Raw genomic sequence first — 13,793 nt, 5'->3', positions numbered from 1 at the left:
TATGATCCTTTTGCTTTGTGTAATCTTCACCATTTGCACATCTTACTGCTCCTTCCAGAGTGTACTTATACAAGCACTGGATTATGGAAAAGATGTGGAAAGTGTGGAAAACCTGATTCGAAGACATGAAGAAATGGAGAGAGAAATCAGTGTTATAAAGTCCAAAATGGAGGTAAGAAGTGAGGAAGTACTGTAAAAAATTTCATTTTTGCTTCTTGGGAATATGGTGCAAAAATCATTTGGATTGATTAGTATGAATTTTCTGCAATGCAAATGCAGCATAAATTTCTTCTCAGTAAAATACCATTCTGATTATTCCTGCTTTATCGTATCAATATCATTCTTTCTGATACACTAAATCTAAGAAGAAAAGTCCCTTTTTAACATGTTGTCTGACTCTCTTGCTCTCATTTACAAACCAGATCAGACTATCCTATACCTTTTGGAAAGTATGGAGTCCATCTTTCCCCCAGTTTCCGTACTGAATTGACCAAAATCACAACTCTAGTTCTGTTTAAAACTTAGATATAAAGCCCACGGTGCAGGTAATGTCCTGACACAGACATCAAACGCAGGAATCTTAGATTATACTTGCCTGCCTGATCCACTCTGGCTTTCGTAAAATGGCCAGTTTGCATCACTTAGGACTAATCTTAACCATTAGATATGGGTCTAAGCTCCTATATAGTTGTATATTTTTAATAAAAAGAAGTATTTTCTGTTGAACCACAGTAGCGGAAATGCTGTGACAATGTCTCACATTTTTTCACTGTTGACCAGAGTGTTATGGTCAGTTATATGACTCCTGTCATATAGAAAATATTTTTACAAACTTTCTCCAAAGGTGTTGTTCTCAATAGTGAGATTTTAGCAGCATATTTAGAGTTTCTGACTTCAGAGTAAACTTTTCCTTAATATCTTAGCAGTGGTTTGGTATCTGGGTTTACCTGCATGTGTATCAATTCTTACATTTGGGTTTGGGTTTGCTTTTTTTGATATAGTACCACAAGTACCATGTACAAAGTATAGTAACTGTACTTTTTTATGATTAAAACCAGCCTGGCATATTCTCCTTTCTGCCTAATTAGAATTATTCATTTTCATAATTTTGATGGAATTTTGGAAGAAAGTTACCAGCTTTAAACCTGAGTTGATGAGTGTTCTCTACTGTTTATCAGTCTGTGTTAAGGAAAACATCAACTAGAAGTCTACACTGAAAATCGTGGTTTGTTGCTGCTGTTAGCTGAGACACATACAAAAAATTGTTGAGCCTTCTGCTGAAAGGCAAATCTGTTTGTTTCTGTCTGTTCCATATTTTCATGGCTTTTGTTACATTTAGTTAGATTTTGTTAGGCTTAGTTAGATTATGTTTGTCCATATTCTGCAAAACTATTTTTTTCATTGTAAATTACCATTTGTACATGTGAAGCAGTGCACACTTATCTTTCTTCACATGGATGTTTGTTTGCAAATGCATATGTATTGGTTTTTTGCATATAACATCTTCCCTTTGTTTATTTTGTTATCGTAATTTAAGTACCTGCTTAGGATCTTAATATGAACTATTTTTCCTAAAAGGCAAACTCAGGAATGAATATAAGCATTTGGCATAAATTCACCCCACTATAAATCTCTTCCCAGACATTGGAATTGGAATCTTTCCACCTTTCCACAAGGAATCCATCCATAAATGACAAACTGACTATGAAGCAACAGGAGATGAAAAACAACTGGCTACGACTCCAGGGACAGGCCAAACAAAGGTAAAGACTTAGAGAGTGGTTTGAATATCTCTCAGCAGGAGAAAAGCTTTTCTCTGGGGTCTAAACTCTGCTTGCCAGGGGCCTTTTAAAAGTTTTTAAGGATTCTTTACAAAGTTTACACAGGCGTCTTAGACACCTACACTGGAAAAAGTGTGAGTTGGCACACACAAAATTCCACTGATACGACTTTGAGAAAACTAATGCAATTTTTGTGGTTTATCTCATTAAATAATGCCTTGTGACTATCAAATTAAATCTATCATAAAGCCTTTGTGAAAGACTTATTTTTGGATAGTTCTAGGCGATATTTTTTTCTCAAATCTTTCCAAAACAAGAAAGGCTTAGGCCTGGTCTGTAATCATTGCTGGAAGCAACAGCTATGAAGGCTTTTTTGCCTTTCTTGTGCTAATGAGCTGATGTAGTAAAAATAGTAAGCATGTTGTCTCCAAAGCAGTGTGCATTTCCTATGATTTTAGTTGACATGAGGACGGCTAGGAACTGTAAGGGAAAGCTTGAATTCATTTCATTTGGCTTCTCCTAAGATACTTTCCTCTGCAAATGGGGAGAGAGAAGCAATTAAATAATTCTATGTTGGATAATGCTGAATTGCACATTGTGTGGCAGGAAGGAGAAGCTGGCAGCTTCATATCAGTTGCAGAAATTCAACTTGGAGATGAAGGAGTTACTAGACTGGACCCAAAACATCAGAGGGTTAATGGAAGCAGGGGGGCTTCCTAAAAGCGCAAATGAAGCCGAAAGTATGATTGAGGAGCATCAGGAGAGAAAGGCAAGTATCACCATTGCTTCCAATTGAACATACTGCGAATCTTTCTTATTTGCTGCAGATACAGCAGAATTTTGCTGCACGCATCTGTCAGTAACAGGTAAAAAACTTTTCAATACCAGATTAGAGATAGAAGTCACCTACATATTGACAAAACTGTGTCTCGTGGGCTGTTTGACAGCTTGTGTCTTTTCAGAAAGGCTCAGAAAGCCCCATTAGCTCTCACCTGTACTGCTGTCCAAGCCTGTAGTTAAAAAACAGGTTCAGTATCACACTATGCTTGCTGCTGATCTCTTTATTAAGATTGCCCAAAAAGTTCATGCCAGTCAATTCTGGCTTTGATTTAGTTTTTTTCATGCAAACTCCTTTTGCCTGAGAAAAAAATAGAAACAGCAGTTTGTTTCACACAGGGCAGTAAATTACCATTGAACAGTGCTACACATTCAGTTCCAAAACACTTCAATTGCAACACAATATTTTGGTGGCTAATTTGGCTAATATTTTTGGTTTCTTTTCTAAAAGGAGTGATATTCTTGATTAACCTTAGTGGGGAAAAAAAATCAATATTTTACTTTTTCCCAAGCATCATAGCTGTCCTTCAGCTGTTTTGTTACATTCTCTCTGCAATTAAGTTACTTTTTCTAGAAATCGTGTTCTCAGAATCTTGACCAATATCCAGTGCTTTGTGGGTCCCATAATTAGCACAAATAGTTTGTAGATTCTGAATAATTTTCTAAACCTGAATTTAGTACAAAGTACCTGAAATTCCCTCTTTTTTTTTTAGTCTTTAATTTTAACAATGCTTTCTTATATCACAGACTTCACAATGTTTCTGTCACACTAAAAATATCCAGTGATGTAGTGTGCTCCAAATTTAAATGGAAGCAAGATCTAAGTCTTTAATATCTGCTAGTAAAGGAGCCCAAATGGCTCTAAGGAGACAGTCATACAGAAAAGGAGGAATCCAGGCAATATGTTCTTATGTTGACTAAACTAAAATTATAGACAAAACAAGAAAAATTGAGAGTTTTTTTTCATTTAGGTTACTGGCTCAAAATAAAGTCCTTTGGAGAGATTAGAGGTGAACATAAGATGCTGATGTGAAACAAAAAAACCCCATGAAATTACTCTTTTACAGCTGTGTTTTGATTAGGCAAGATCGCAACCCCAAAAATCCCTAAAAGCTGCAGTTCTAATTTCAGAAATTTAATAGTACATGCCATAGTGTTTAAGGTAGTTTATGAGTTAATACATGGTATTATTTCAGTGCATGGTTATTTTCATTTTCAAATTGCATGCATTAGAAATTCCACATTTGGTTTGCAGGGGCCATAGTTGTTTTTGCCTCCAGGACTCAGTATATGGACATAACTCATTCCTCAGACTAGGTGCAAAAGTTAAATGTATTTCATTTTAACACCACAAAATAAAGTAAAACTATGTCTTTAATGTAAAAGTCTGATGCCAAGTTATGTGTCAGGAGGTGAAAAACTCTAGGCATTGTCTCTCATAAGAACTACCTTTATGTAGGAAGACTGGAGGTAGATTGTTTCTAATTTAATCCCAATTTTCATTTGTAGGAAAACAGTTGTTCCTAAAGCAATAAAGTAATTCATTTTCTACACTTATTTTCTCTTAGCAATTCTATGCTCTTCCAGTAACATAGCTCAAAGAAAGATGAATGATTTTCCATACAGCTATTAGTGCTGGAAAGTTACAGCCCATATTCTTCCCCTTAAGGCTTGTATTCTGAATAACTGGCTTCTCATAAACCCTTGACATCAACCTTAGTAATATATTTTAGGAGGAGATTGAAGCACGAGTGGAAAGATTCAACTCTCTCAGTGACTGTGGTAAAGAACTTGCCAATTCTGGTCACTATGCAACCCCCGAGATTCACCAGTCCCTCTCCAGACTACAGCTAGCCTGGTCTGAATTGACCCAAGCATGGAAAGAGCGATATATAAAATTGTTTCAGGCACAAGACTTACAGGTGAGTAAAAAGACATTCAAGAGAGAATGCACGTGCCACTGACAGTTTTCCTTGATAAAAACAGCACATTTGTGAGGTAGTATAACGCTAATAATACCCAGTGTTTAATATATATTTCACTGGTTTTCAGAAGGCATGCTGAGGGCCAAGCACATTCAGTGCTTACAGGGCTTTAAGTTACAATCACAGAAATTTCTGTGAAATATGTGCTCATAAATTTTTCAAAGCCTTTAAAACTTAGCAAAGTGTGCTCAAACTCTCATACAGCTGGAAAAAAACACATATTTAAAAGCAACATCATGACTCTACCAAATTCTATAACCTTCCCCAAAAACATGGAGCCAGACAAGTATTTAAAAAAAAAATCTGAAGATGAATTTAGCATTAACAGAATAATTAATTTTTCCTGGGTGTTTTTTTTTTCCCTAAGAAAAGAACTGTTTTGGCTGTAGTTTCCTAGAAATACTTCCCTGTAATAGTCATCTTACTTAAAAAATTTCTGCTCAAACAGGGATTTTAAAAATGGGAATGTCAAATACTTTAAATAAAAGCTGGGCTACTAGTTCCATCAAAAATCTTCATATATATGAGAACTTAAATCATATGGTATGGGCTGCTTTAATGCTTCTTTATGTATTACATAGTACTTATTTCTGGCTGTGTTACTAACTTTTCATTGGCCAGTTACTTATGCAGCCTTCTCTACACTGTTAAAAAACAATCTAGAAGTACTTATATTGTATCCTATGTCTTAGACAAGAAAGAAATAGTCTTATTATTAAGGAGAAAGTCACAATAATAATTGTTACATATGTTTTTTCTAGAATCTAATGCTTATTGCCATCCAGTGCTATGCAGTTAATTTTTTAAATAGCCATGAAAGTTCAGGGGTTTTCAGTGTACTCTGCCGAAATCAGGTTAGCCTCTCTTTTACAGCATTTTTTCATGTTTATGGCTGCTTTTTTTCCCTATACAGAAATTCTATGGCTATGTGGAACAGATTGAGAGTTGGCTCAGCAGCAAAGAAGCTTTCCTAGCTAATGAGGACTCAGGGGTATGTGCTCTGAGAAATTACAATTTTCTCTGCAATCAGTCTGATGGAAAGGGGACTGTGAAGTATGGTAATGTGCTCTGAACCTTCCTGTGGTCTTTCTCCTTACTGCTCTGTCTTGTTGGTGGTTTAGAATCAGATTTCTTTCCTTGATACTTTACTCAGGATGGGATTTTCAGCCCCAAGAGTAATGAAACAATCCAACTACTCTGATTATAACAGGAAAGTGAGACTGTATAGAATCATCGAATGGTTTGGGTTGGAAGGGACCTGAAAGATCATCCAGTTCAAACCACCCTCCCATGGGTGGGGACACCTCCCACTACACCAGGTTGCTCAATGCTCCATTCAGCCCGGCCTTGTCATATCTGACCCAAATACCCTTGCCAGCAGTACACAAGTCATCACGGCTGTCACTGATTACATACCCAGTTTAGCTTTAAATTACCTATCACAGGTATCAGCAACACTGCAATAAGTGATGCATGGGTTGCAAGAGCTGTGTACGATGCCAGATATACGTTCTGATACTTAGCTTATCCTGCATCTTGTGTAGGTGGTGCTACCTAATTAGTTGTCTCTGCAGGAATGACAATGACATCTCAGAGTTCAGTGTAGACACAATGGGTACAAATGGTATGAAAACGATAAAATGCTAGTGGCTGGTGTCTGCCTCTGTAATTCTCAGCATAGAGGTATGTATTTACAGTCCTTTCATTACAGTATGAGACTTACAAGGAGTCACCCAATCATATTTAGCTCAGCAATGTACAGAAAATACTCTGTGAGTAATTTCCCATCCAATGACTCATGTAAGCACCCAGAAGTTTGAATTTTTTTCTGAACCATTTGATGCAAGCTTTATTGCTTCCTTTAGAGTTGTGGGGAAGCTGAGTTTATCACAGTAACAACATTTTGACTCCACTGAATCTATAATTTAAAGTCCAGAGGGATGCTGCAAAGAGAACTCTGAGTCATTAAGGTTGGGATTCACAAACATTACAAGAAGTCAAATTCTGTATTTATCTCCAGATGAACTGTAATGTCAGACTTTAGTCCTCAAATTCAAATCTGGATCAGAGCTCTTCTAAATTCCATGAGTTGAAACTGAGGCTCTAATTTTAACCTTCTTCTGTGACATATTTGTTCACTTAACTGTGATTTCTGCTTAGCATTCCATATTTGCTTTCAACATAGCATCTGTCTTAAGGTTGATTTATAATTAGGCTCTCATGTTTTAATTCTTGAGAACTTATGTGTTCTATGCAGCACAACAATACGCATGAGAAGCTAAGCATCTAGCAGTCAGTTCAGTTTTGACCCTGAAATAATGACCTCAGACCTTGCATAGAACCTTATTTAGGCCCCAAGTGTCATATTCAGTGCCAATACATTTCAAAGAACAATAAATTTTCTTGACAGCTAGCTTGCAAATATGGGGTAAATGCCATTTAGATTGTGGATTATCAGTGCTGTGGATGGAAAAACTCTGACTGAAAGCAGCTACCTTTTGTTGTCTTCTATCCAGGACTCACTGTCTAGTGTGGAGAGCCTACAGCAGAAACACACACAGTTTGAAAAAGCACTGGAAGTTCAGATGGAGAAAATTGATGAAATGGCTTCATTTTCTCAGCAGCTAGCACAGAACAAGCATTATGACTCAGACAACATCACCAACAGATGCCAGGCCATTTTGAGGAGGTGAAGTCAAACCTTTCCCATGTCATCCTTTCTGTGATAAGACCCTCTCCATGCTGATTAATGTCTTTAAATTATTTAAGAGAACTAAAAACTGATTTGCATTTGCTCACCTTTGTGCTTTGCACTGTCGTATTCCCATATTGGCCTGAGCCTAATAATAATTTCATCAGGAGGTGTCCAAAATGCAAAATTAAGTGGAGAGTGAGCAGGATGCAGAAAAAGGCAGATTTCTGTAATTCTGTATTCTGGCCTTAGGGACAGTGCTGCAAAAAAAAGACTGAGGTCTGCTGTGCCATTAAATAATTCATTATCATTTAATACCATCAAGATAGGTCATTAGCTAGACAACTGCTTTTTCACTGCTCTAATAGGGTTGATCTTAAAGCCCTGCTCAGATTTCTGATCAGATCTTGCCCTTTCATGTGAACTACTTTATTTCTTGTAGCACGTTGCGTATTGTTCATCATAAACAAATGCTGACAGTAAAAGCAGTTGTATTCACTGCTATGGTAGATGAAAAGATATACATAAAAGTTATGAAAAGAGATTAGAGACCCCTTATAATTAAAGTGAACATACAAATTTATTAATATGATCTAATTTGATACTATTTATTATTATCTCAAATCTGCATTAACATGAATAAAGTGCTGCAGATCCAAAATTGCTAAAGAGATTAAAGGATGGTGTAGCTTTGGTTTATGCACGGCAAATACCATGATGCTTACAGTATTTCCACATAAGAAACATGCTGAGCTTATGTTCTCTTGAACTCTGAAAGGCAGTAATGGTTATTCCTAAAGGCAAATATCATATGTACAGAATTTGTGTGTAGTTTAAACATATCTGCTAGCAATCCTTCCTATCAGTGCACCGATCATCTTCTCTAACAGTTCAGATCAAGGGAGTCTGTATGTTATGGACATTTCCCTCCTAAAGAATGGAGGGTTAGAGCATGTGTGTTCTAGAAGTGAAATTTGGAAACCCTTATCTAATTCACTCTGTGATTTCGACCTCACACATCTGTCTTCATCTCAGAAAAGAGAGACTACTGGAGAATGCTGCTGCTCGCAGACATTTGCTAGAGGAATCAAGGCTTCTGCAGAAGTTCCTGAGGAATTCCTTTGAGGTACAATTACACAGGATTCATGGTATTCTAGTTTCTCAAAACATGCTATGCCGCATAGGTCTGAATCCCTGGACAGATTTACTGTGAGAAAAATCAAGGAACTGAGTCTGGAATGAGATAATATTGCGGAAAATGAGAATAAGAATAAAGGGATATTTTTTTCATCTTCCCTCTAGCAATCAGATGAAAGGTCTAATGTACAGTGGATGCCAGCAAAATGCAGAAGAAATGAAAGCATTAAAAGGGAATGTACCACCATTTAAAAACCCATGAGAAGATACTGACAATGGGTTAGAAATAGGGAGATCATTGTCTATTCTCCCTCATGCACACAGGTGTCCATGCATTTTCTCACTCCATGGAACCATCCCCCTTTCCAGGTAACAGTGCTCATAAGCAGACATAGAGAGGTGACTTTATGAAGGACAGGAGGAGCTTAGGGAAGCAGAACCTCAGAAGAACAACTCACTTGGGTCCCCACTCTCTGGTTCCCTGTTTTATACATATAAGAGGAGAGACTGACAGGCTGGACCTGAAGAAACACTGAAGGTTTTGGTTACTTCTGTTCTTTCCTCACCAAAGGTGGCTGCCTGGATTAATGAGAAGAATAGCATTGCCCAGGATGATAGCTGGAAGGATCCAAGCAATCTGCAGACCAAACTGCAGAAACACCAGACTTTCCAAGCAGAGATCATGGCCAATAAGAATCATCTGGACTCCATCAAATCTGTGAGAGAAGCGGGGTTGATGGCAGGGGTGGGCAATTGGGATGAAAGACTCTGCAGACAGAGTTACAGTGATCTCAAACAAGTGAGGGGGAATCACTGTCTCATCACTGATGTTATTCATGTTCTTTCTGAGGGGACGAGGAAGCTTATTATTTTAGTCCATCAAGAATTTTCTGTGTCCATCAGTTTCTTCCCACTCTCTCTTATTATCCAATGCTAGCTTGCTATCTATATTCACCACGGATGCAAAGGAAACAGACAAGTGCCTTCAATAAAAGGTTCATTCCACTGACTTTAGGAACATCTCTCTGGGGTGGATGCTACATTAGATGTACTGGTTTCTCTCTAGTGGAGAACCTAGCTGATTGGGTGCACAACCTTTAACAGGTATCTAACAAAAAGGATAAAGATTTTTCAAGTACTTCCTTTGCAGATACATATTGGTAGGCGAGATATGAAGGAAGCCTGACAAGCTTTGTCAGATACTTGGCAGAAGCTGTGATCAGATGATAAGTTTGGAAGGACAGACTGTTACATGTTAATTAACTTTATTTTCAGCACAGTGCTTACTAGCTGTATTTTGCAATATATTACTAATCATTAGATTTCCTCCTCCAGATTCACCTGTAATCACTATCTTAGCAAAACCTTTTGTTCTTCTCTTCTCTTCTCTTCTCTTCTCTTCTCTTCTCTTCTCTTCTCTTCTCTTCTCTTCTCTTCTCTTCTCTTCTCTTCTCTTCTCTTCTCTTCTTTCTCTTCTCTTCTCTTCTCTTCTCTTCTCTTCTCTTCTCTTCTCTTCTCTTCTCTTCTCTTCTCTTCTCTTCTCTTCTCTTCTCTTCTCTTCTCTTCTCTCTCTTCTCTTCTCTTCTCTTCTCTTCTCTTCTCTTCTCTTCTCTTCTCTTCTCTTCTCTTCTCTTCTCTTCTCTTCTCTTCTTTCTCTTCTCTTCTCTTCTCTTCTCTTCTCTTCTCTTCTCTTCTCTTCTCTTCTCTTCTCTTCTCTTCTCTTCTCTTCTCTTCTCTCTCTTCTCTTCTCTTCTCTTCTCTTCTCTTCTCTTCTCTTCTCTTCTCTTCTCTTCTCTTCTCTTCTCTTCTCTTCTCTTCTCTTCTCTTCTCTCTCTTCTCTTCTCATTTTATTTTCCTTTCCCTTCCCTTCCCAAACCTTCCCTTCCCTTTCTTGTTTGTACAATCTCTTTCGCATTATTTCTTTATGCTCTGCCTTTTTCATTGGAAATAGCCTTAGTAGTTGCTCTTTAGAACATCTACTGACCTGCTATAGCAACTTTCTTTAGCTGTACATCTTGCTTACCTTGCTATGCATTCTCTGCCCAGGTTTCAGTAACCCTTTTGCAGTTATTAGTTTTTTCTCTGTCTCTGTAGCCTCTCTGTGCTAGGTGAGGAAACGGCAATTGCAGTTGGCCCTTTACATAGCTGTGACAGCAGGCTTTGTTTATGGAGGCAAAAGTGATATATTCTGCTGCATTCAACAAAGGAAGAAAACTTTGTTCGCTGTGCTATAGGAAGGGGAGAAGATGCTCCATGAAAGGCACCATGCCTCAGAAGCCATTCAGTCCAGACTACAAGAAATGGATGAGCTATGGGAGGAACTGCTAGCAAGTTGCCAGGAGAAATGGACCAAACTGCAAGATGCTTACAAGGTAATACAACATACCAGTGGACCTTGTTGTCATTTCCAGAGATAGCACAGCTGCCTTGCTACATGTCTCATCTACAAGTGTGTCACTTGATACAATCAAACTTGATTCCTCAAGACCATTAGTGCAAAGAAACTAAAAAACGTAGACTGGCTGAATGGAATTGGCAGGAGAACTGTACATTCCTATGGAGGGAAAAGGATCTGTAGGCTGGGCTCCCTTCTGTTTTCTGCTGCTGGTTTAGATCCAGATTCCAGAGAGGGATGTTGAGGAAAAATATGTTTACTAATATGTGTCAGCTCTCTTCATCTGTCACAAGGGCATCTTTTCTCCAGTACATTGAGAAAGAAGCCCACAGCTGCTTTTCATTCTTCCAGCTCTAGGCACGTGAATTCTTGTGACTGGGAGTTCTGCATGGGCTCTCAGATCTTTGTTTAGAAAACAGAGCTCTCCCTTTAAATGGCTTCCCTTTAAGGTACTGTGTCCATGATCTGCATTTATGCAACACAAGTGAGATGAAATCTTGATGTTTTCTGCATCTGTTGTTGTCTTCACCATGACTGAATTCTCTTCTTCATTTCAAGAATCATATCTGGGAAGAGTTCACTGAGCACTGGGAAGTCACTCAATGTTTGTGTGTAATTCTTACTGAAAGTGATGAAGATTTTTACATCACATTATATGTCCTAAACGTTTAAATATCTTTTCTTTATGCTTGTTCTCAGGGTCTTCATTTTCAGCGAAGTGTAGAGGACACAGAGAAATGGTTGGAAGGTGTGGAAAATGAGCTGAAAGCACCATACAGTAGCAATGATCTGGTGGTTTTGAACAGTCATCTGAAGAAACAAGAGGAATTGGAGGAACATATTGCTGGCCACAGGGACCGGGTGCAAGAGCTTGTGGTCACAGCTCAGCAATTCCAGAAGGAGAAACACTTTCTTGCTGATGAACTAGAAGAGAGAGTAGATCAACTGGTGCAGAGGTGTGTAACTACCTGGCCTGTCTCCTGCCATCTTTTTCCTACTTTTATCAACCTATTTCTTCCCTGAATATTCTTTTTTCTTTCCTTCTCTACACCATTCTGAACCAATCTGCGGTCCTCACTGGATTATCTTTAAAACCTACAGATACAAAAGATTACGTGATCCTCTGCAGGAGAGACGCGGGAATCTGGAGGCAAGCAGACTTCAGTACCAATTCTTCCGAGATGTTGATGAGGAGTTGGCTTGGGTTCATGAGAAGCTCCCCCAGGCTTCCTCCAGGGATTATGGCCAATCCCTGGCAACTGTTCAGAGTCTACAAGAAAAGCACCAGGTAATGTCATATGAGAACTATTCACAGTCTTTAGAATCAAATGGAGAACACTGAACTGAATTTGTCTGTATCAAACTTTGTCTGCTATGCTTTGGCTAACAAGAGTCATGATGCCTCTTCTCCCTTTCACTTTTGATGGATATGTCCATGGCTTGGCAACATGTGAGATTCCATCCTGCTTATCATTGCAGTGGTTCAAGTACCACACCATATGCTTTTCTGTGGATACATTGGCTCTTTCTATGAACTGAGTTAAAAACCTGACCTTTTCAGTACAAAATAGATTTTACAAACTTTTGTGTGCTTTCATAGGTTCTTTGGGCAACAGATGTCCTAACAAAATGCTTTGAAACTCAGTAAGTACATCCAAGAAAGCTCATTGCTCAGATGTCTCAGGATGATCTCCCAGGAAAACATTTTTCCCCAAAACTTTTTGTGCTCTGAAGGAAGGGAAATAGCAGGGAATTATTACAAACCCTAGACAACCTTCATTCCAGTGGTAGCTTTCAAAACAGCTGCTGAATTATTTCATGAGGTTCAGACAGGCCATCAGAGAAAGCAGCATCTGGAATACTGTCATCTCAAATACCAGTAAAACAACAGCTGCCTTCCTGATAATTTTTTAATAAGGAGCACAGTCTCTTTGCAAACACGAGGTGGAAGAAAAAAATATTCCCACTAAAAGTTTCCAGCAGCTGTTGGTATTTAATGTTAGCAAATGGCAGCACATTTAAGTGCCACAGTAAGTGCCTCTGGGGGAAAAATCTGTTCAACCTGCTTTAGGATTGGGAAAGACAGAAATCATAAAAATTTTGAATGTAGTGATATATATACAGTGAGAGAGAAATCCCAAGCATTCGATACAATCATTATCAACCAGTACTAATAAAAAGCTTGTTTCATCCAGATTAAAAGTATAAATGTTGTTATATGTGCAATTACTCCTAAAAATTGTGGTTGACGTGGTAGGAAGATAATTAGATTCACAGAAGAAAAGAATGTTTGAGCTGAATTAATCTGAGAAAGTATTTCAAATAACTGAAGGAGCAGTTAGGCTGCTTTAGGCTGCAATTATCTTAATTTTAATTAGCTAAGTCTCAAAATTGTTCAATGAACTGTGAGAATGGGAGATATAGACCAGATTATCAGTACATAATAAAATGCCAGTTTTCCTGCCATCTTACTTCTTATTTTTCTGGAAACAGGACTAAAATATAAGTTTGAATTCTCAATGTGTTAGTAGCTAGAGCCTCTACACCTTGTTTTAATGTTGATTTACAAGCTAGCAAATGTCAGAGGTAACATAACAGTCAAGAATTTAACAGTCAAGAGTTGAATATACTATTAGTTCCACCCTCTACTGTTCAACCTAATGAGTCAGATTTGAAAAACTTGAGGTTTTACCACAAAAGAGATTGTGCATGAAATGCACTAGCCAAAGGGAAAAAAACCCCACACTGTCTTGCAAAACAGCATTTACACACAAATATAATATGCGTACAAGCAACTGCTTGGCTTGGAGCAGATATGGTGTCAGTTTTCAACAGCATAGTGACCGTCTTGAAATTTATCGGTGGAAGTTAAAGGCAAGATTAGAATCAGAGCTCTTTTCCAGCCAAGCCAAGCTTGACACTTAAGTTGAGAAAGCGGCTCCTCTCCTCATAGAAGACATCTTTTC

General features: G+C 38.1%; 1 protein-coding gene across 1 annotated transcript in view; it reads left to right on the top strand.

Moving 5' to 3' along the window:
- Window positions 1-13,793, top strand: part of SPTBN5 (spectrin beta, non-erythrocytic 5) — a 94,651-nt gene that overhangs the window by 65,039 nt on the left and 15,819 nt on the right. Inside the window, exons 41-51 of the mRNA XM_029964235.1 lie at window positions 59-172; window positions 1,642-1,763; window positions 2,388-2,550; window positions 4,352-4,540; window positions 5,517-5,594; window positions 7,120-7,292; window positions 8,331-8,421; window positions 9,004-9,150; window positions 10,667-10,804; window positions 11,527-11,783; window positions 11,929-12,115. Coding sequence (XP_029820095.1) covers window positions 59-172; window positions 1,642-1,763; window positions 2,388-2,550; window positions 4,352-4,540; window positions 5,517-5,594; window positions 7,120-7,292; window positions 8,331-8,421; window positions 9,004-9,150; window positions 10,667-10,804; window positions 11,527-11,783; window positions 11,929-12,115 — 1,659 coding nt within the window. The remainder of the gene's footprint in view (window positions 1-58; window positions 173-1,641; window positions 1,764-2,387; window positions 2,551-4,351; window positions 4,541-5,516; window positions 5,595-7,119; window positions 7,293-8,330; window positions 8,422-9,003; window positions 9,151-10,666; window positions 10,805-11,526; window positions 11,784-11,928; window positions 12,116-13,793) is intronic.

This window comes from Manacus vitellinus, unplaced genomic scaffold (assembly GCF_001715985.3).
Source record: "Manacus vitellinus isolate BGI_N305 unplaced genomic scaffold, ASM171598v3 scaffold_6_pilon, whole genome shotgun sequence".
Classification (NCBI taxonomy): domain Eukaryota; kingdom Metazoa; phylum Chordata; class Aves; order Passeriformes; family Pipridae; genus Manacus; species Manacus vitellinus.
This window is presented reverse-complemented; position numbering and strand designations above follow the sequence as displayed.